Genomic DNA, 19,537 nt, shown 5'->3' with positions numbered 1-19,537 from the left:
CCCCTCCGCGGTGCGAGCGTCCTGCAATCCGTGCTCGCACCGCACTGTCTGATCTCAGGCACCCCGGGAGCCGCACCGCTGCGGTTTACTGTGCAGCGCGAGCCGCCCCCGAGTCAGAGGCTCGCTCTGCTCTTGGCCCCCGAGGCCCCGCCTGACGCTCTCTGAGGCCCGCGGCCCCCTCTCCCCGAGTCGAGCCCCGCAGGGTGACTCATTTCTGGAGCGGAGACAGCGGGAAGCGCCTTGAAGCGCTATAAGACACTGGAACCTTTCCAAAGCTGGGCAGAAGGCCCAAAAGAGTGCGTTTATGTAAAGAACTGTGACTTTTGATAAAGAATACTGGAACCTGCATTGAAGAAGTAACCAAGACTGTATTTACAAGCCTGCTTGAAATCTATATAAAGAATATATATTTTTACAAATACAGTTTGGTGTCATTGTGTGGTGGGTTGGTTGTGAGGGTGTAATATTGCAAATGTTTAACCCTATGTGCCCCAGAGATTAGCCTAAGACTGCTTAAGCCACACTACCTAGAGGGTAAGCAGAGGTTGTCTTGAAGGTAACCCTCAGCCCTGACGGGGAAGAGAGAGTCCCTGCTTGTCGCCAGTGCTGCACTGCGCCAACTAGAGACTCCCCCTTCCTACAATCACAGTAGCTGAAAGTGTTGTCACTTGCTCTGGGATGCACACAAGACACAAAACAAAAAAGTCCATGTTCGGATCAATCGGATTAAATACGTGTTTAATGCACATCTACTCAGAAGATGAGATTTTAAAAGCCAGGTGATTGTAGAGCCCGTAGTGACTTTTTCATCAATATATTTTATAAAATGCAAGTAGAGAAGGCTGTAAACGCTATTCTGAAATAGAAAATGCAGATAGTTACATGGGGGATTTTGGAATGGGCATTTGTGTTCCTTGATTTTTTACAAAAAGATACATGGTCACTGCAGTTCAACATACTGATATCCCTCTAAAATCATTATACGTAGACACATTTAAGAGAAGTATTTGATATCCAAGCATAGAATCTGACTAAACACAGAGTCAGAAATATTTTCTTTTAAAGTGATCTTGCACGATTATCTCTCGCATATAATACTGGCCAAGCCATTGTATTCATATTTTATTATTTTAATATCACCGTTGCAACTTTTTTTCGGTTTCACAGGGCTGTAAAAATGACAACCATTTTATCTTATCCATGTGGGTGAAATAGTAAAAAACCTGCAAGAATTAGAGCTTTCTCACATCTCTCCAGCGAGGACGGTGACCCATTGAGCTATCTAGCCTGCCTGCCTATTTTTTGCAGCTTCGTTGACCGCCGCCCTTCAGAACAGGATGAGTAATACAACCGAGTGCTGGATTACTTCCTTATTTTAGCTGATCACACCTGTCCATCAGCTGATTGTGCATTGCTCGCTGGCGTCGTATACATTCACCCGTGTAACTCCTTTGTGTAAACTTCACACTCTCTCAGAGCTGCTTCCAAAAAACCCAGTAGCTATTAGTGAGCCGACGATAAATACATGGTAATGATTATGTATCCCAGAGCAACATTTGTCAGTAAAAGAAGGCACCACGGACAAGCGGAGGGAGGGGGTAATGAAGGCACGGACAATGGGAGGAAGGGCGGAGGCTAAAGAAGGTATGACAACGGGAGGGAGGGCGGGCGAGGTTGTAAAGAAGGCACCATGGACTGAATGTATGCAAAGCACGTCCTGTCTGAAACTCAATAAAGTACAAAGTGCTTACAAGACTAGATAACAGGTCCCATGTAACAACCGAAGTAAAGGGGCCAGTCGCCATGGGAGGTGGCAAATGAAGAGGAGGCGATACTAAGGAGGGACTAACAAGCCTATTAACGAATCAGAAGCCAGCATTTAGGAAAGCCAGTGACACAAGCCAATTAAAACTATGGGCGAAGAGTGGGCACGGCTTCTCCCCATACTCTACTACAGCAGTCTTGCAGAGCAAGCAGCGCATGCCTGCTGCCCCTAGGCTCGACCTAAAAAGGAGGGACAAAGAACAAAGATTAACCATTAGCAAGCAAGCCTTATTAAAATACAAAGTAGCAAATAAAAAGAAAAGGCAATGGGTGGGCTGTAAGCCCACAAAGTGTATACAAAATGTCTTGAAGAGACATTGCAAGCCCTGCCTAGGCTCGACCTAAAAAGTAGGTCACTAAAAGTGAGCAATGGGAGGACTTTGCAATGCTCCAGGGTAGGAACAGACACAAGATGGACAAGGCAAGACATTAAATAAGAAGCGGGCAAGTCAGAGTGACAGTAAAGCCAACAGATGGTAGGCAGTAGGTGGGCTGCTAGCCCATTTGTGTTCTTAGTAAGACAACAATATGTCTTTTGCAACCAGATAACTGTGCTGTCTGTTTGACTTAACACAAAGAAGCAAGCCAGAGAAACGAGGGGGTGGAGAGAATAGGGAAGAGAATAAAAGAAGTAAGCGTGTGTGTGTGTGTTGTGGATTTAGGCAAACTGGCAGTGAGGCTATCAGACAGAGGAGAACGAGGGTATCAGACAGTGCAAGAGTGAGGGAAAACAGAGTGAGATTGCAGTGCCGTAGAAATAGTATCATGGACTCTCATTCAAGCAAGAAGGGTGGGTGCTCCTTGTTAGATAGTAAAAGACAGGCAAACTAGCAATGGGCCTCTGTCGCCCAGGGGCTCTGGTACCACTGCACCTGTTGCAATCTTGACAGAAGTACCTCTCTGAGACAGACCGATTATTGAATGGTAGCTACAGTGAGAGACAGAAAGGGGCTGCCAGAGAATGAGAAAGTGAGGGAGAAGAGCTGAAGTGGTTAGTCTAATGGGAGAGCTAAATAGACTGTGAGAGAGAAATGAAGAATGACACAGCTGGTGAGAAAGAGAAAGGGAGCGTAAAGGAACATGCATCAAGAGGTGAGCACAGAAAGGTACCAGGAAAGGAGCACGAGATAAGGACAGAACAACGAAAAAAAGCCCTCTTGGGAGGGATAGGCAGTTGGGGGCAAAGAACAGAAAGAGTATGTAAGAGACAGAGTGCAATAAGGGAAATAATTGTCCACTGCCAGATAGAAATGGGGAGGATCATTGGAATAGGTGGTGAGAAGAAAGGCTCGGAGAGGAGCAGAGACGGTTGAAGAACGGCATCTAAGATAGGAGGGGAGTTATAGAGAATGGGGATTGAGGCGAAAGTGGCGTAACACGGGGGAGATCAGAAGAGAGGACGAGGCAGTTTTGCAAAGGTGAAGGGAAGAAATGAGGTGGGAGGGTGGACTATTAGGTTCAGTGAAAGTTTGGAGATTGGATTCCTGATTTGACATGTGCCAACTGTCCGCCGTCTGCCACTTCGCTTGTCTGCTACTGCTGGCAGTAGGTGTGCCATGGGTTTCCCAGTTTTTGCCTGAGGACTCTTTTCACTCTTAATTTTAAGCTGGGATGCTGAATAGTTTGTGTTGGTGTCCAAGATTATAATTTGTGGCATCCACCAGTTAGTGGCTAAGCTGCTCAATCGAAGGACATCCATTTCTTGTTTTGCTCATTTCCAGATGGAACACCACTTTCCCCTAGTATAACCACCACTTTCTGCTAAGTGTTCCCAGCAAGAACGCACTAAGCTGTGTAGTGCATGTAGGGCCAGCCAAGCCTCCTATACATGGAGTATTAATAGATGACTGGCCAGCAAGGGTTGGCGTCCTGCCTGAGCTACCTAGCACTCGCCTCAGTGACAGACCAGCCAGCACCCATCGAGTGCTAGCTGTCATTATCACATCTGGGGAATTAATGAGCCAGTGCTAGCACCGGCACCACCAGCACAACACATCTCAATGCTCAGTTTAATTAGGTGACTGTTTTAGTTGATTGTGGTGATGCAATGAAAATTGTCAAATGCGTATGACTAACCCTTAATACGTACCACATGGCAAGGGTGCCATGGGAGCTTAGTGGGCGTCGAGAGGTAGAAGCACAGAAACTGTTTTACAGTCTCCTTGGTGCCAGAGTCCACAATGGTATCCCTTGCACCACCCTGCAGATGTCCATAGCACAGCAGATGTAGAACCCTTACAGGGATGGTGATTTGTGTAGCCTCTGGCAGAAAGCCATCTCCGGGTGTGTGCAGTTCTTCTGCCAGCCAGCAATCGATTTCATCGATGGGTCTACTGAAGGAGAGAAGCAGAGGCTTCAAACTCCTGTAATAAGTGCACAGTGTAGCCAAGCCTGGAATACTTTAGGTGTTCATTGGTATAGATGGATGGAATGGAAAAAGCTTCAAACCCTTTCTAGAAGCTGAAGTACTGGACTCAACAATCTGTGAAAGGACTTTGGAAGTGGCTGTTATTGTACGGCACCTTGGAGCATCAGACTGACCAATGGGTCTTAGTCAACGGACCTTTGGCTGTTGATCAGCTTATTGTGTAATACTGCAGAAATTGGAGAGTTGCGTTGCCACTTGAACATAGCCAGGTAATTGTGACGCCCATGGAAGATTTGTGTGCAGTGTATAGAATTATGCCGCTGGTTTTTCGATTGGCTCTGGAGATATGCGATAATCAACACAATTATTGAACATAGTGTGCCATTACTTTTGTATTCCATTGAGCTCAGTTATTTGTAACTCTGTTTTTGATGGACAACTCTACAATGATGTTCTCTATCTTCCGGTTGATGTAGTAGAATTATCTTTTTAGGCTTCTAAGTTGGGGATGTGGGCTTCAGAGAGTCAAGGGCAGAGAACACCAGCTGTCAGTTGCCCAGCGTCCACCTATTAGTCCACCTATTAGTTTTTGCGTTCGGGCGCTGTTGAATTTTTCATGGGTTGGTGTGTTTCTCTACAAATACATTAATGACCTTGCATAGCCACAAACTGGATGTTGTTTCAGTCACATTTCATGAAGCCATTGACTTGCTGAGTATCTCTTACATAAGTCCTGTTACATGACTTGCAGACTTGAAGTGCGGTCGGGTTCCTTAGATCCAACATGGCCTCCAGTCTTCGGTGGCCAGCGTTGTTCTTAGCAAGAACCCTTCGATTTCAGTGCGTGGCCATCGTAGGCGTACCGTCTCCTCCTACTGATTCTGCTTGGCTTGATTAGGATGTGCAGCCATGAGTATTCTACCTTGCCAGTCCCAGAGCAGGCTTGCAGGCTTTTCTATGTCAAGTCTTTTCAGCAGCTCGAACCTAAAGGAATGCTCTCCAATTAGGGGCATGAGATTTCCATTTAAAAAGATGTGTGAGCTATGGGTCACAGTTCCTGTGCCCTAAAATGTCTGTTCTGTGCAATCATGCAAAATGACTTCCTTGTTTGAAATAAGACTTTGTAAGAAAACAATCTGTAAAATTCTATGTACCTTTTCTGTATTGCGTGGTGCATCGCCAGATGCCTTTTGCACGCGAGATGCCATGTCAAATCAATGAATGTGCCATACCGACTGCAGGTGTTTTTTGGGTAATACTGTCTTGGAGAACAATGGTTTCCATATGACTTGTGAGGGTGTTTTACATAGTAACAGTGGTAATGAGGAAGTTGGGGTAACAGTGGAGACCTGGCAGTTAGGAAGCCTTTTTCACATAAAACAATGAATCTTGTGGATACTTTACATGGGACAAGTTGTGATGGATATTAACATTTAGGGTGTCTACTTTTACTGTGAGAGCCTGAGATTTAGTAGAAAAGGAGATTTATCCGTTTCAGTTGCATTTTGTCACTGCAGCTGTTGAGACTGTGTTAGTTAGGCAGACAAATGGGCTTTGTCATTTGTTGTCCTTGTTTTGTTTTCACGAAACCAATCCTTTTTCAAGGAAATGACACTGCAGCTTTGCTGGAATTAATTATGCTTAATATTGCTTGCAAACACAATAGCATGGAGAAATGTTCACTCTATGCTCTTCTAAGTTCCAGCCAACTCCAGAGCATGAGTTCCAGGGGGACTCTTCTCTAGTGAGTTTAGTGACAAGATCTACTGAGGACCAGTGACTACTCAAGCTAGGCCATTGATAGTTCCAGACTCCAGTGCTTGCGTTCCAGGGGGACTCCTCTCGAGCGAGTTTGGTGACCAGATCTACTAAGGACAAGTGATTACTGAGCACCTGTGACTCCTCAAGCTAGGCCATAGGCAATTCCAACCCACTCCAGATCATGAGTTCATGGAGGCACTCCTCTTGAGTGAGTTTGGTGACCTGATTTACTGAGCGCCTGTGACTCCTCTAGGCAGTCCATTCGTAGTTCCAGCCTCCAGAGCATGAGTTCCAGGGGACTCCTCTCTAGAGAGTTTGGTGACCAGATCTACTGAGGACCAGTGACTACTCAAGCTAGGCCATTGGGAGGTAACTTCACCATTAGTATTCTGGTTATTGGTCGAAACTTGTAGTAATACTGAACACACTGGAATGCATGGGGTTGCCACTAAAATCAGACTTCTAGTGATGGTTTAAGCTCGGTAATCACCTGCTGAAATTGCACGAAGGTGAAACGTGAGTGCATCATTTTGATCATGAGAGAAAGCATCAGGGTCATGAGCCAGTAAGTGAATGCAGAGTCATTGGGTTTAAAGAGCGGTGTCCCCGAAGACCGCTCGGTTCTTTGCACTCAACATATTACCCTTCAACTCCTTTATTTTCACCTCTTTTACAAATTTGATTGCAATATAGACACTTCATTGTTTGTGTGAACTGCACCTACATTTATAGTTCTTATGTTATCAAAAGTAGCAAAATGTAATTTGTGGTGTTTATTAAATCTATTTTTCCCCCAGACTCACAAAGCAGAAAACTTGTTGAAGGCAGACACTTATCGAAAATGGAAGGCAAGCAAGGCTGGAGAGAAGCAGGTGTCTGTGATTCTGCAGGTGAGGCTCACAATGAAGTGGGCAATGCTGAGGATCTGGAACTCTGGAGGGCGTCTCAAGTTGTCCTGGCTTCACAGCAGCATCCCCACTTAATTTATTGATATCCAGAGTGAAGGGGCGTTGGCAGCCTGATGTTTTTGTTCAAGATTGGTAACAATGTACCTAGGAAGGTACTTTGTGGGTTCTTCAGTTTGTGTGATTATCCAGGCTGAGGTGCTTCGAGGGCCGAGTTCTTTTGTCAGAGCAGAGGAAACGGTTTTCATGTAGGTATCCTATAACAGGCTTTACGAGAAGTGCCAAGTTTGAGATTAGGTATAGGTGGGCACCATAAAACAGAGTCCCTGTCATGATGGTGTAGAGGTCCAGCATCTTGAGTCCATGTCATCATGGAGTAGAGGCGCAGCAGCCGGAGTCCCTGCCATGATGGAGTAGAGGCGCAGCAGCCTGAGTCCCTGTCATGATGGAGTAGAGGCGCAGCAGCCTGAGTCCCTGCAATGTTGGAGTAGAGGCGCAGCAGCCTGAGTCCCTGTCATTATGAAGTAGATGCGCATCAGCCTGAGTCCCTGTAATGATGGAGTAGAGGTCCAGCAGCCTGAGTCCCTGTAATATTGGAGTAGAGGTGCAGCAGCCTGAGTCCCTGCAATGTTGGAGTAGAGGCGCAGCAGCCTGAGTCCCTTTCATGATGGAGTAGAGGCGCAGTAGCCTGAGTCCCTGTAATGATGGAGTAGAGGTGCCGCAGCCTCACTCCCTGTAATATTGGAGTAGAGGGGCAGCAGCCTGAGTCCCTGCAATGTTGGAGTAGAGGCGCAGCAGCCTGAGTCCCTGTCATGATGGAGTATAGACGCAGTAGCCTGAGTCCCTGTAATGATGGAGTAGAGGTGCCGCAGCCTGACTCCCTGTAATATTGGAGTAGAGGGGCAGCAGCCTGAGTCCCTTTCATGATGGAGTATAGGTCCAGCAGCATGAGTCCCTGTAATGTTGGAGTAGAGGGGCAGCAGCCTGAGTCCCTGTAATAATGGAGTAGAGGTGCAGCAGCCGGAGGCCCTGTAATAATGGAGTAGAGGTGCAGCAGCCGGAGTCCCTGTAATGATGGAGTAGAGGTCCCGCAGCCTGAGTCCCTGTAATAATGCAGTAGAGGTCCAGCAGCCTGAGTCCCTGTCATGATGGAGTAGAGGCACAGCAGCCTGAGTCCCTGTCATTATGAAGTCGAGGCGCAGCAGCCGGAGTCCCTGTTATGTTGGAGTAGAGGTGCAGCAGCCGGAGTCCCTGTAATGATGGAGTAGAGGTCCCGCAGCCTGAGTCCCTCTAATAATGCAGTAGAGGTCCAGCAGCCTGAGTCCCTGTAATGTTGGAGTAGAGGTCCAGCAGCCCAAGTCCCTGTAATGATGGTGTAGAGATCCAGCAGCCTGAGTAACTGTAATGATGGAGTAGAGGCGCAGCAGCCGGAGTCCCTGTTATGTTGGAGTAGAGGTCCAGCAGCCCAAGTCCCTGTAATGATCGTGTAGAGATCCAGCAGCCTGAGTAACTGTAATGATGGAGTAGAGGTGCAGCAGCCGGAGTCCCTGTAATAATAGAGTAGAGGTCCAGCAGCCTGAGTCCCTGTCATGTTGGAGTAGAGACTCAGCAGCCGGAGTCCCTGTCATGATGGAGTAGAGGCGCAGCAGCCTGAGTCCCTGCAATGTTGGAGTAGAGGTCCAGCTGCCTGAGTCCCTGCAATGTTGGAGTAGAGGCGCAGCAGCCTGAGTCCCTGCAATGTTGGAGTAGAGGGGCAGCAGCCTGAGTCCCTGCAATGTTGGAGTAGAGGTCCAGCAGCCTGAGTCCCTGTCATGATGGAGTAGAGGTCCAGCAGCCTGAGTCCCTGTCATGATGGAGTAGAGGCATAGCAGCCTGAGTCCCTGCAATGTTGGAGTAGAGGCGCAGAAGCCTGAGTCCCTGTAATGTTGGAGTAGAGGCGCAGCAGCCTGAGTCCCTGTAATGTTGGAGTAGAGGTCCAGCAGCCTGAGTCCCTGTCATGATGGAGTAGATGCGCAACAGCCTGAGTCCCTGTCATGATGGAGTAGAGGTCCAGCAGCCAGAGTCCCTGCAATGTTGGAGTAGAGGTCCAGCAGCCTGAGTCCATGTAATGTTGGATTAGAGGTCCAGCAGCCTGAGTCCCTGTCATGATGGAGTAGAGGCATAGCAGCCTGAATCCCTGTAATGTTGGAGTAGAGGCGCAGCAGCCTGAGTCCCTTTCATGATGGAGTAGAGGCGCAGCAGCCTGAGTCCCTGCAATGTTGGAGTAGAGGCGCAGCAGCCTGAGTCCCTGCAATGTTGGAGTAGAGGCGCAGCAGCCTGAGTCCCTGCAATGTTGGAGTAGAGGCGCAGCAGCCTGAGTCCCTGCAATGTTGGAGTAGAGGTCCAGCAGCCTGAGTCCCTGCCATGATGGAGTAGAGGCGCAGCAGCCTGAGTCCCTGCAATGCTGGAGTAGAGGCGCAGCAGCCTAAGTCCATGCAATGCTGGAGTAGAGGCGCAGCAGCCTGAGTCCCTGCAATGTTGGAGTAGAGGCGCAGCAGCCTGAGTCCCTGCAATGTTGGAGTAGAGGTCCAGCTGCCTGAGTCCCTGCAATGTTGGAGTAGAGGCGCAGCAGCCTGAGTCCCTGCAATGTTGGAGTAGAGGCGCAGCAGCCTGAGTCCCTGCAATGCTGGAGTAGAGGCGCAGCAGCCTGAGTCCCTGTAATGATGGAGTAGAGGTCCAGCCGCCTGAGACCCTGTAATGTTGGAGTAGAGGCGCAGCAGCCTGAGTCCCTGCAATGTTGGAGTAGAGGCGCAGCAGCCTGAGTCCCTGCAATGCTGGAGTAGAGGCGCAGCAGCCTGAGTCCCTGCAATGATGGAGTAGAGGTCCAGCCGCCTGAGACCCTGTAATGTTGGAGTAGAGGCGCAGCAGCCTGAGTCCCTGCAATGCTGGAGTAGAGGCGCAGCAACCTAAGTCCCTGCAATGTTGGAGTAGAGGCGCAGCAGCCGGAGTCCCTGTAATGATGGAGTAGAGGTCCCGCAGCCTGAGTCCCTGTAATAATGCAGTAGAGGTCCAGCAGCCTGAGTCCCTGTCATGATGGAGTAGAGGCGCAGCAGCCTGAGTCCCTGCAATGTTGGATTAGAGGTCCAGCAGCCTGAGTCCCTGTCATGATGGAGTAGAGGCATAGCAGCCTGAATCCCTGTAATGTTGGAGTAGAGGCGCAGCAGCCTGAGTCCCTGTAATGCTGGAGTAGAGGCGCAGCAGCCTGAGTCCCTGCAATGATGGAGTAGAGGTCCAGCCGCCTGAGACCCTGCAATGTTGGAGTAGAGGTCCAGCTGCCTGAGTCCCTGTAATGTTGGTGTAGAGGCGCAGCAGCCTGAGTCCCTGCAATGTTGGAGTAGAGGTCCAGCTGCCTGAGTCCCTGCAATGTTGGAGTAGAGGTCCAGCTGCCTGAGTCCCTGCAATGTTGGAGTAGAGGCGCAGCAGCCCGAGTCCCTGCAATGCTGGAGTAGAGGCGCAGCAGCCTAAGTCCCTGCAATGCTGGAGTAGAGGCGCAGCAGCCTGAGTCCCTGCAATGTTGGAGTAGAGGTCCAGCTGCCTGAGTCCCTGCAATGTTGGAGTAGAGGTCCAGCTGCCTGAGTCCCTGCAATGTTGGAGTAGAGGCGCAGCAGCCTGAGTCCCTGCAATGCTGGAGTAGAGGCGCAGCAGCCTGAGTCCCTGCAATGATGGAGTAGAGGTCCAGCCGCCTGAGACCCTGTAATGTTGGAGTAGAGGCGCAGCAGCCTGAGTCCCTGCAATGTTGGAGTAGAGGTCCAGCAGCCTGAGTCCCTGTCATGATGGAGTAGAGGCGCAGCAGCCTGAGTCCCTGCAATGCTGGAGTAGAGGCACAGCAGCCTGAGTCCCTGCAATGTTGGAGTAGAGGTCCAGCAGCCTGAGTCCCTGTCATGATGGAGTAGAGGCGCAGCAGCCTGGGTCCCTGCAATGCTGGAGTAGAGGCGCAGCAGCCTAAGTCCCTGCAATGCTGGAGTAGAGGCGCAGCAGCCTGAGTCCCTGCAATGTTGGAGTAGAGGCCCAGCAGCCTGAGTCCCTGCAATGTTGGAGTAGAGGTCCAGCTGCCTGAGTCCCTGCAATGTTGGAGTAGAGGCGCAGCAGCCTGAGTCCCTGCAATGTTGGAGTAGAGGCGCAGCAGCCTGAGTCCCTGTAATGTTGGAGTAGAGGTCCAGCAGCCTGAGTCCCTGTAATGATGGAGTAGAGGCGCAGCAGCCTGAGTCCCTGTAATGTTGGAGTAGAGGCGGAGCAGCCGGAGTCCCTTTCATGATGGAGTAGAGGCGCAGCAGCCCGAGTCCCTGTAATGTTGGAGTAAATGTGCAGCAGCCTGAGTCCCTGCAATGTTGGAAAAGAGGTGCAGCAGCCTGAGTCCCTGCAATGTTGGAGTAGAGGTGCAGTGAAAGAACAGAGCTTGAGATCTTTGTAATGCGGAATTGGAATAGAAAGCTGCATTAACATTGCAGTTTGTGTTTCTCTTGGGACTGGAATGTCTTGGAAAGGTGTAGGCGAGAGGTGAGCTGCACCTTCAGCAGCCCTGTTAGCTTCCCAGTAGAGGAATAGTTGGGTCCAAAAACCAGGAGTGATCTACCTGTGGAGATTCAGCATTAGTTGTGAGATGGACCATAGCCAATGCTGTCAGAATTAAAGTGCACTTGTGGAAAACAGTTGTGATGCAGTTCGCACATAAAAGGTTTGACAAGACCTCTCCTTAAGTAGGAGGGCTGCTTTCAGGGTAAGGATGGGGTGCTTCGGGGACTCTTCGGATGACCAAGTGCTGGAGGAGCAGGGGACCGAACATGATGCAACTGGGGTGGTGTGTGACACTGTGATCCTTGTTTCAGACATTTGAAAATTCCTACCATGTGCTATGCTTCTTTAGGGCATGCTTTGTAGTATTCGTCCCAAGGACTCCAAGTTGAGCCTGTACTTTCCTAACTCTCTCGTATCCTTGCAGCTCGAAAAGGAGGAGCAGATCCACAGCCTGGACATCGGAAATGAAGGCTCCGCTTTCGTCGAGGTGCTGGTTGGCCACTCCACATCCGCCAGCGAGCAGGACTATGAGGTAGGTTCTGTGCCAACGCTGAATAAACAGGTGGCTGCGCCAGCAGCTGCTGGGAAACTGAACTTGGAAGGACAAGGAAGCACAAATATGTAGTAGGTGATAGTTTGCACGACTCTGTAGTTACTCAGACTTCTGCATCAAAACCTACCAAAGGTTCTAGGAAATCAGTTGGTGCTACATAAAACCAGTGGCAGGGCCCAGACTGGAGCACAATCGACCAGTGTGGCAGGCAGGCTTGTTCAAGTAAGCCCAGCCTCATGCAGGTTCGCTCTCTGGAGCCGAAAAACATCACGCAGTTTACCTTTTGTCCAAAAGTAAGGTTAGCAGAAGTTGTAGTAGTCCTCTGTCTGGAGGTGCACATCTGTGTAGAGCCTGTACATGTGACCCTGAAGGAACTGCAAGTGCATGCTGCTTGTGCCATAAAGTGTCTAATATGACTGAGGGCTTCATTGATGCCAGCGGGGTGGTGGTTGTGTGGGGGGAGAGCTTGGGTAATGGCAGTTGACAGTAAGGCAGATGTAGGGGAAATGAAACATAAAAATCTTGTGGTTGAATTGCACAATGTGAAACCACAAAGCTGGAAATTAATCCCACCTTCCATACTAAACCAAATTGTGTGAACCTAGACAATTATTTTGACCTTGAAATACATCATTTCAGGATGTGCGCTGTACAAAACAAAAACAATAATATAGTTCATGTATAATAGGAACTCGGTTCACCCACAGAGTACATAAAACCTGACATGACTTTTAATTCACTATTGGCATTGGTATTATGGTGCAGACAAGAATGAATGTTTCTATATTCATTTTTAAAAACCATCTTCAAAAACAATACTTCTCAATGTACTGATATCTGTTGTACTAAGGTGAACAGTTCCGCATGTTAACGAAATACACTTTTTAGGTCTCGCCTGGCGTTACAGCGCACATGGGTTGCTCTCACCATGCGAGAGCCTTTTGGAATCGATACAGATTCCGAAGTGACTTCAAGCCCCGCCCCTGTTTCCCATTGGCGTGCGTCATCGTTTATGGTAAACAGTGGTGTGTGATTGGAAATCTAGCTTCTTGGTTACCTCCTTGTCCACTTTTTGGACGGCCCATGTGGACAGTCCGACGCCATCTTTGTTCCCGTGATGTAGGAGGGTAATTTACTTAATTGCACAAGCTCGGTCCGCTTCGGCCACGCTTCTTTATTTATTTAATTAGTTGCACAAGCGCGGTCCGCTTCGGCCACGCTTGTTTATTTATTTAATTAGTTGTGTTTATTTATTTAATTAGTTGTATTATTCTTTCCTTCCTCCCCTCAGTTCCTTCCACCCACCTTCACCCCCTACTTTCTTCTTTCATCCCAGTTCATCTATTCTTGTCTCCCTCACTCGTGCCAGTGATGTTAAGGTTTGCCACTCTGCTCAAACGTCATTTATGATGTAACATAATTTGCTTGTCATACTCTCATCTTGGTCTAAACCAACACTGTAATTTCCTCTTTTTGGTCACAGAATGTTAGTATGTGACTGTCTTCTCCTTCGCAGGGGTGCAGCTACGATCGGTGCAGCAGGTGCAGTGCACCGGGGCCCTAAGTCCCGATGGACCCATTGAGCCCTGATAACTGTTATATTTTACTACCCCAAAAGTATGTTGCTTGCACCGGGGCACACGCTACCTCTCTCGCGACACAAGATGCTTTGTGTTTGATGGCAAGAACGTGAGATGAGCTAAAATCAAAACATGGGGATCTGTCAAGTGCATCATTGAAAGCACAGCTAGCGTGCTACTGCCAAGCCTTATATCGGCACTCATCAAATCCACTCACTAAAAAGTGACAAAATACCCAGAAGGCAATTGTATCCCTCCAACGGGTCGTGCTACGTCGCGTGCAGCAGGTGCTAACCAAAAGCACGAGAGAGAGAACGACTGAGGGCGGGAAAGAGATGAGGGAGACAGGCAAAAGAGTGGGGAGAAAAAAAGCGAGGAAAATAGGAGTGCCGAAAGAGAGAGTGAAGGGAGAAAAGAGAGCACAAAAAAGGGGAGAACGCAAGTTTAAAGAAAGGGATAATATGGCGAAAGGGGGTGGATGGAGAGAGAGCAGGTGGTAAAGGTGGGGAATAAATAAGCGCTCGAGAGTGGAAAAAAGAGAGACAAGTCTTGATGGACAGAGAGGGAGGTTGTGAGGGGAAATAGGGAGAGGGAGAAAGATAACTGAATACCTAATCAGAGAAGATAAAGACCGAGAGAGCAAGATGGAACTTTTCTGTCGACCCATGTCTAATGAACCTTACCTTTCTCTTTTGTGTTGATTGAGATTTCTTCTCCAGGCCCCCTGCAGACCCTCGATGGTTTTTGAAGTTTATCAACTTTGTGTGCTTTTGAAGCCCCCTCGCCCAAATTCATGCAGTACACAGACAGGATGTGCTGAGGTGTGGGCCTGGGGCCTGCTCCATCATGTCACACTGTCACCCCGGAGTGACCCACAGGGGAGAGTACTGCCGTGGAGGAGGGGAGAGTGGTTCAGAGTCCCCAGATCTGGGGGGGGGGATAAACGAGTGGCAGGGGGCACACTTTGTGGGGTAATCTGAGAGCGCTGGTCAGAGCTGGACTATTGATTGCCCCCTGGGTTCATAACCAACATTGAAAATGCAATAGATCTCGCCTTTGACTACGTTAAAGCCATTTGCTTTGCTACTGGTGTTGTATAGCAAAGAAAATGGCTTTAACTTAATCAAAGGTGAGACATATTGCATTTTCAATGCTTGTTAAATTTTGAAGAGACTATCACATTTGTACACTTTTGCTGCAAAATGTCTTTAAGAATGAAGGTGTAGTTAGGAGGTGCGGGACAACCTAGTGACTTAATTTCTTTAAATCTCATTACCCATAGATAATGTCCTGCTATTTAACTTAATTTTAGTGCTTAGTCGAGGGAACAGCAGCCCTGTACTGCTATTGACTGGGGCGCGCACATACTTAGGGTATCACTGTAAATAATGCATCCTTCTTCTTCGTCCAAGGTGATACTGGTCACTTCATCCTTCATGTCCCCATCGGAGAGCAAGAACGGGAGCAATCTGAATCGCGTGCGCATGTTTGGGCCGGACAAACTTGTGAAAGGAACAGCTGAAAAAAAATGGGACCGGGTGAAGATTGTATGCACACAGCCTTACAACAAGGTATGTGACGTAGAGCAGAAACTGGGTGTAATGCAGCACTGGTGCAAAGCATTGTTAAGGTATGTGATGAAGAGCAGGCACCGGGTGCAGAGCAGCACTGGTGCAAAGCATTTCTAAGGTATGTGATGAAGAGCAGACACTGGGTGCGGAGCAGCACCAGTGCAAAGCATTGCTAAGGTGTGTGGCGAAGAGCAGCCGCTGGGTGCGGAGCAGCACCGGTGCAGAGCATTGCTAAGGTGTGTGGCGAAGAGCAGCACCGGTGCAAAGCATTGCTAAGGTGTGTGGCGAAGAGCAGCCGCTGGGTGCGGAGCAGCAATGGTGCAAAGCATTTCTATAGTATGTGATGAAGAGCAGACACGGTGCGGAGCAGCACCAGTGCAAAGCATTTCTAAGGTATGTGACGAAGCCTGGAGACTGGTTGCGGAGCAGCACTGGTGCAAAGCATTGCTAAGGTATGTGACAAAGAGCAGACACTGGGTGCGGAGCAGCACCAGTGCAAAGCATTGCTAAGGTATGTGATGAAGAGCAGACACGGTGCGGAGCAGCACCGTTGCAGAGCATTGCTAAGGTATGTGATGAAGAGCAGACACTGGTTGCGGAGCAGCACCAGTGCAAAGCATTGCTATGGTATGTGGCGAACTGCAGGCACTGGGTGCAGAGCAGCACCGGTGCAAAGCATTGCTAGGGTATGTGACGAAGAGCAGACACTGGGAGCAGAGCAGCACCGGTGCAAAGCATTGCTAGGGTATGTGACGAAGAGCAGACACTGGGAGCAGAGCAGCACCGGTGCAAAGCATTTCTAGGGTATGTGACGAAGAGCAGACGCTGGGGGCGGAGCAGCACCGGTGCAAAGCATTGCTAGGGTATGTGACGAAGAGCAGACACTGGGTGCAGAGCAGCACCGGTGAAAAGCATTGCTAGGGTATGTGACGAAGAGCAGACACTGGGTGCAGAGCAGCACCGGTGCAAAGCATTGCTATGGTATGTGGCGAAGAGCAGACACTGGGTGCAGAGCAGCACCGGTGCAAAGCATTGCTATGGTATGTGGCGAAGAGCAGGCACTGGGTGCAGAGCAGCACCGGTGCAAAGCATTGCTAGGGTATGTGACGAAGAGCAGACACTGGGAGCAGAGCAGCACCGGTGCAAAGCATTTCTAGGGTATGTGACGAAGAGCAGACACTGGGTGCAGAGCAGCACCGGTGTAAAGCCTTGCTAAGGTCAAGTCAAGTCAGAATTTACATAGCGCACTACATACCCAGAGGGTCTCGAGGCGCTTGAGGAAGGGGGGGGAGGTTTACTTATCGAATATCCACGTTTTAAGCTGTTTTCTGAAGGCTAGGTGGTTTTGAGTAAGGCGGAGGTGGATGGGAAGGGAATTCCAGGTTTTGGCCGCTAAGTAGGAGAAGGATCTCCCCCCCCCCATGGTGGCTTTGTGGATGCGCCGAACAGCGGTGAGGGCTTGGTTGGACGAACGCAGCTGGGGTTGGACGAACGCAGCTGGCGGGTGGGGGTGTAAAAGGAAAGGCGAGTGTTGAGACAATCCGGTCCAAGTTCGTATAGGGCTTTGGTGTGTGACGAAGAGCAGACACTGGGTGCGGAGCAGCACCGGTGCAAAGCATTGCTAAGGTGTGTGATGAAGAGCAGACACTGGGTGCGGAGCAGCACAGGTGCAAAGCATTGCTAAGGTGTGTGATGAAGAGCAGACACTGGGTGCGGAGCAGCACTGGTGCAAAGCATTGCTATGGTATGTGATGAAGAGCAGACACTGGTTGCGGAGCAGCACAGGTGCAAAGCATTGCTAAGGTATGTGATGAAGAGCAGACGCTGGGGGCGGAGCAGCACAGGTGCAAAGCATTGCTAAGGTATGTGATGAAGAGCAGACACTGGGTGCGGAGCAGCACCGGTGCAAAGCATAGCTAAGGTATGTGATGAAGAGCAGACACTGGGTGCGGAGCAGCACCGGTGTAAAGCATTGCTATGGTATGTGGCGAACTGCAGGCACTGGGTGCAGAGCAGCACCGGTGCAAAGCATTGCTAGGGTATGTGACGAAGAGCAGACACTGGGTGCGGAGCAGCACCGGTGCAAAGCATTGCTATGGTATGTGGCGAAGAGCAGACACTGGGTGCGGAGCAGCACCGGTGTAAAGCATTGCTAAGGTATGTGATGAAGAGCAGACGCTGGGGGCGGAGCAGCACCGGTGCAAAGCATTGCTAGGGTATGTGATGAAGAGCAGACACTGGGTGCAGAGCAGCACCGGTGCAAAGCATTTCTAGGGTATGTGACGAAGAGCAGACACTGGGTGCAGAGCAGCACCGGTGAAAAGCATTGCTAGGGTATGTGACGAAGAGCAGACACTGGGTGCAGAGCAGCACCGGTGAAAAGCATTGCTAGGGTATGTGACGAAGAGCAGACACTGGGTGCGGAGCAGCACCGGTGCAAAGCATTGCTAGGGTATGTGACGAAGAGCAGACACTGGTTGCGGAGCAGCACCAGTGCAAAGCATTGCTATGGTATGTGACGAAGAGCAGACACTGGGTGCAGAGCAGCACCGGTGCAAAGCATTGCTATGGTATGTGGCGAAGAGCAGACACTGGGTGCAGAGCAGCACCGGTGCAAAGCATTTCTAGGGTATGTGACGAAGAGCAGACACTGGGTGCGGAGCAGCACTGGTGCAAAGCATTGCTATGGTATGTGGCGAACTGCAGGCACTGGGTGCAGAGCAGCACCGGTGCAAAGCATTTCTAGGGTATGTGACGAAGAGCAGACACTGGGTGCAGAGCAGCACCGGTGCAAAGCATTGCTAGGGTATGTGACGAAGAGCAGACACTGGGTGCGGAGCAGCACCGGTGTAAAGCCTTGCTAAGGTCAAGTCAAGTCAGAATTTATATAGCGCACTACATACCCAGAGGGTCTCGAGGCGCTTGAGGAAGGGGGGGAGGTTTACTTATCGAATATCCACGTTTTAAGCTGTTTTCTGAAGGCTAGGTGGTTTTGAGTAAGGCGGAGGTGGATGGGAAGGGAATTCCAGGTTTTGGCCGCTAAGTAGGAGAAGGATCTCCCCCCCCCATGGTGGCTTTGTGGATGCGCGGAACAGCGGTGAGGGCTTGGTTGGACGAACGCAGCTGGGGTTGGACGAACGCAGCTGGCGGGTGGGGGTGTAAAAGGAAAGGCGAGTGTTGAGACAATCCGGTCCAAGTTCGTATAGGGCTTTGGTGTGTGACGAAGAGCAGACACTGGGTGCGGAGCAGCACTGGTGCAAAGCATTGCTATGGTATGTGATGAAGAGCAGACACTGGTTGCGGAGCAGCACAGGTGCAAAGCATTGCTAAGGTATGTGATGAAGAGCAGACACTGGGTGCGGAGCAGCACCGGTGCAAAGCATAGCTAAGGTATGTGATGAAGAGCAGACACTGGGTGCGGAGCAGCACCGGTGTAAAGCATTGCTATGGTATGTGGCGAACTGCAGGCACTGGGTGCAGAGCAGCACCGGTGCAAAGCATTGCTAGGGTATGTGACGAAGAGCAGACACTGGGTGCGGAGCAGCACCGGTGCAAAGCATTGCTATGGTATGTGGCGAAGAGCAGACACTGGGTGCAGAGCAGCACCGTTGCAGAGCATTGCTAAGGTATGTGGCGAAGAGCAGACACTGGGTGCAGAGCAGCACCGGTGCAAAGCATTGCTAGGGTATGTGACGAAGAGCAGACACTGGGTGCAGAGCAGCACCGGTGCAAAGCATTTCTAGGGTATGTGACGAAGAGCAGACACTGGGTGCAGAGCAGCACCGGTGTAAAGCATTGCTAGGGTATGTGACGAAGAGCAGACACTGGGTGCGGAGCAGCACCGGTGCAAAGCATTGCTAGGGTATGTGACGAAGAGCAGACACTGGTTGCGGAGCAGCACCAGTGCAAAGCATTGCTATGGTATGTGACGAAGAGCAGACACTGGGTGCAGAGCAGCACCGGTGCAAAGCATTGCTATGGTATGTGGCGAAGAGCAGACACTGGGTGCAGAGCAGCACCGGTGTAAAGCATTGCTAGGGTATGTGACGAAGAGCAGACACTGGGTGCGGAGCAGCACCGGTGCAAAGCATTGCTATGGTATGTGGCGAAGAGCAGACACTGGGTGCAGAGCAGCACCGTTGCAGAGCATTGCTAAGGTATGTGGCGAAGAGCAGACACTGGGTGCAGAGCAGCACCGGTGCAAAGCATTGCTAGGGTATGTGACGAAGAGCAGACACTGGGTGCAGAGCAGCACCGGTGCAAAGCATTTCTAGGGTATGTGACGAAGAGCAGACACTGGGTGCAGAGCAGCACCGGTGTAAAGCATTGCTAGGGTATGTGACGAAGAGCAGACACTGGGTGCGGAGCAGCACCGGTGCAAAGCATTGCTAGGGTATGTGACGAAGAGCAGACACTGGTTG

At 50.1% G+C, this 19,537-nt stretch overlaps 1 protein-coding gene across 2 annotated transcripts in view; it reads left to right on the top strand.

The window, feature by feature from the left end:
• XRCC1 (X-ray repair cross complementing 1) overlaps positions 1–19,537 on the top strand; it is a 282,052-nt gene that overhangs the window by 35,288 nt on the left and 227,227 nt on the right. For both annotated transcript variants that reach the window (XM_078655577.1, XM_078655578.1), the window contains exons 2-4: positions 6,751–6,843; positions 11,837–11,944; positions 14,958–15,116. In XM_078655577.1, the coding sequence (XP_078511703.1) occupies positions 6,751–6,843; positions 11,837–11,944; positions 14,958–15,116 (360 nt within the window). The remainder of the gene's footprint in view (positions 1–6,750; positions 6,844–11,836; positions 11,945–14,957; positions 15,117–19,537) is intronic.

The sequence above is a fragment of the Lissotriton helveticus genome, chromosome 7, assembly GCF_964261635.1.
Source record: "Lissotriton helveticus chromosome 7, aLisHel1.1, whole genome shotgun sequence".
Classification (NCBI taxonomy): domain Eukaryota; kingdom Metazoa; phylum Chordata; class Amphibia; order Caudata; family Salamandridae; genus Lissotriton; species Lissotriton helveticus.
This window is presented reverse-complemented; position numbering and strand designations above follow the sequence as displayed.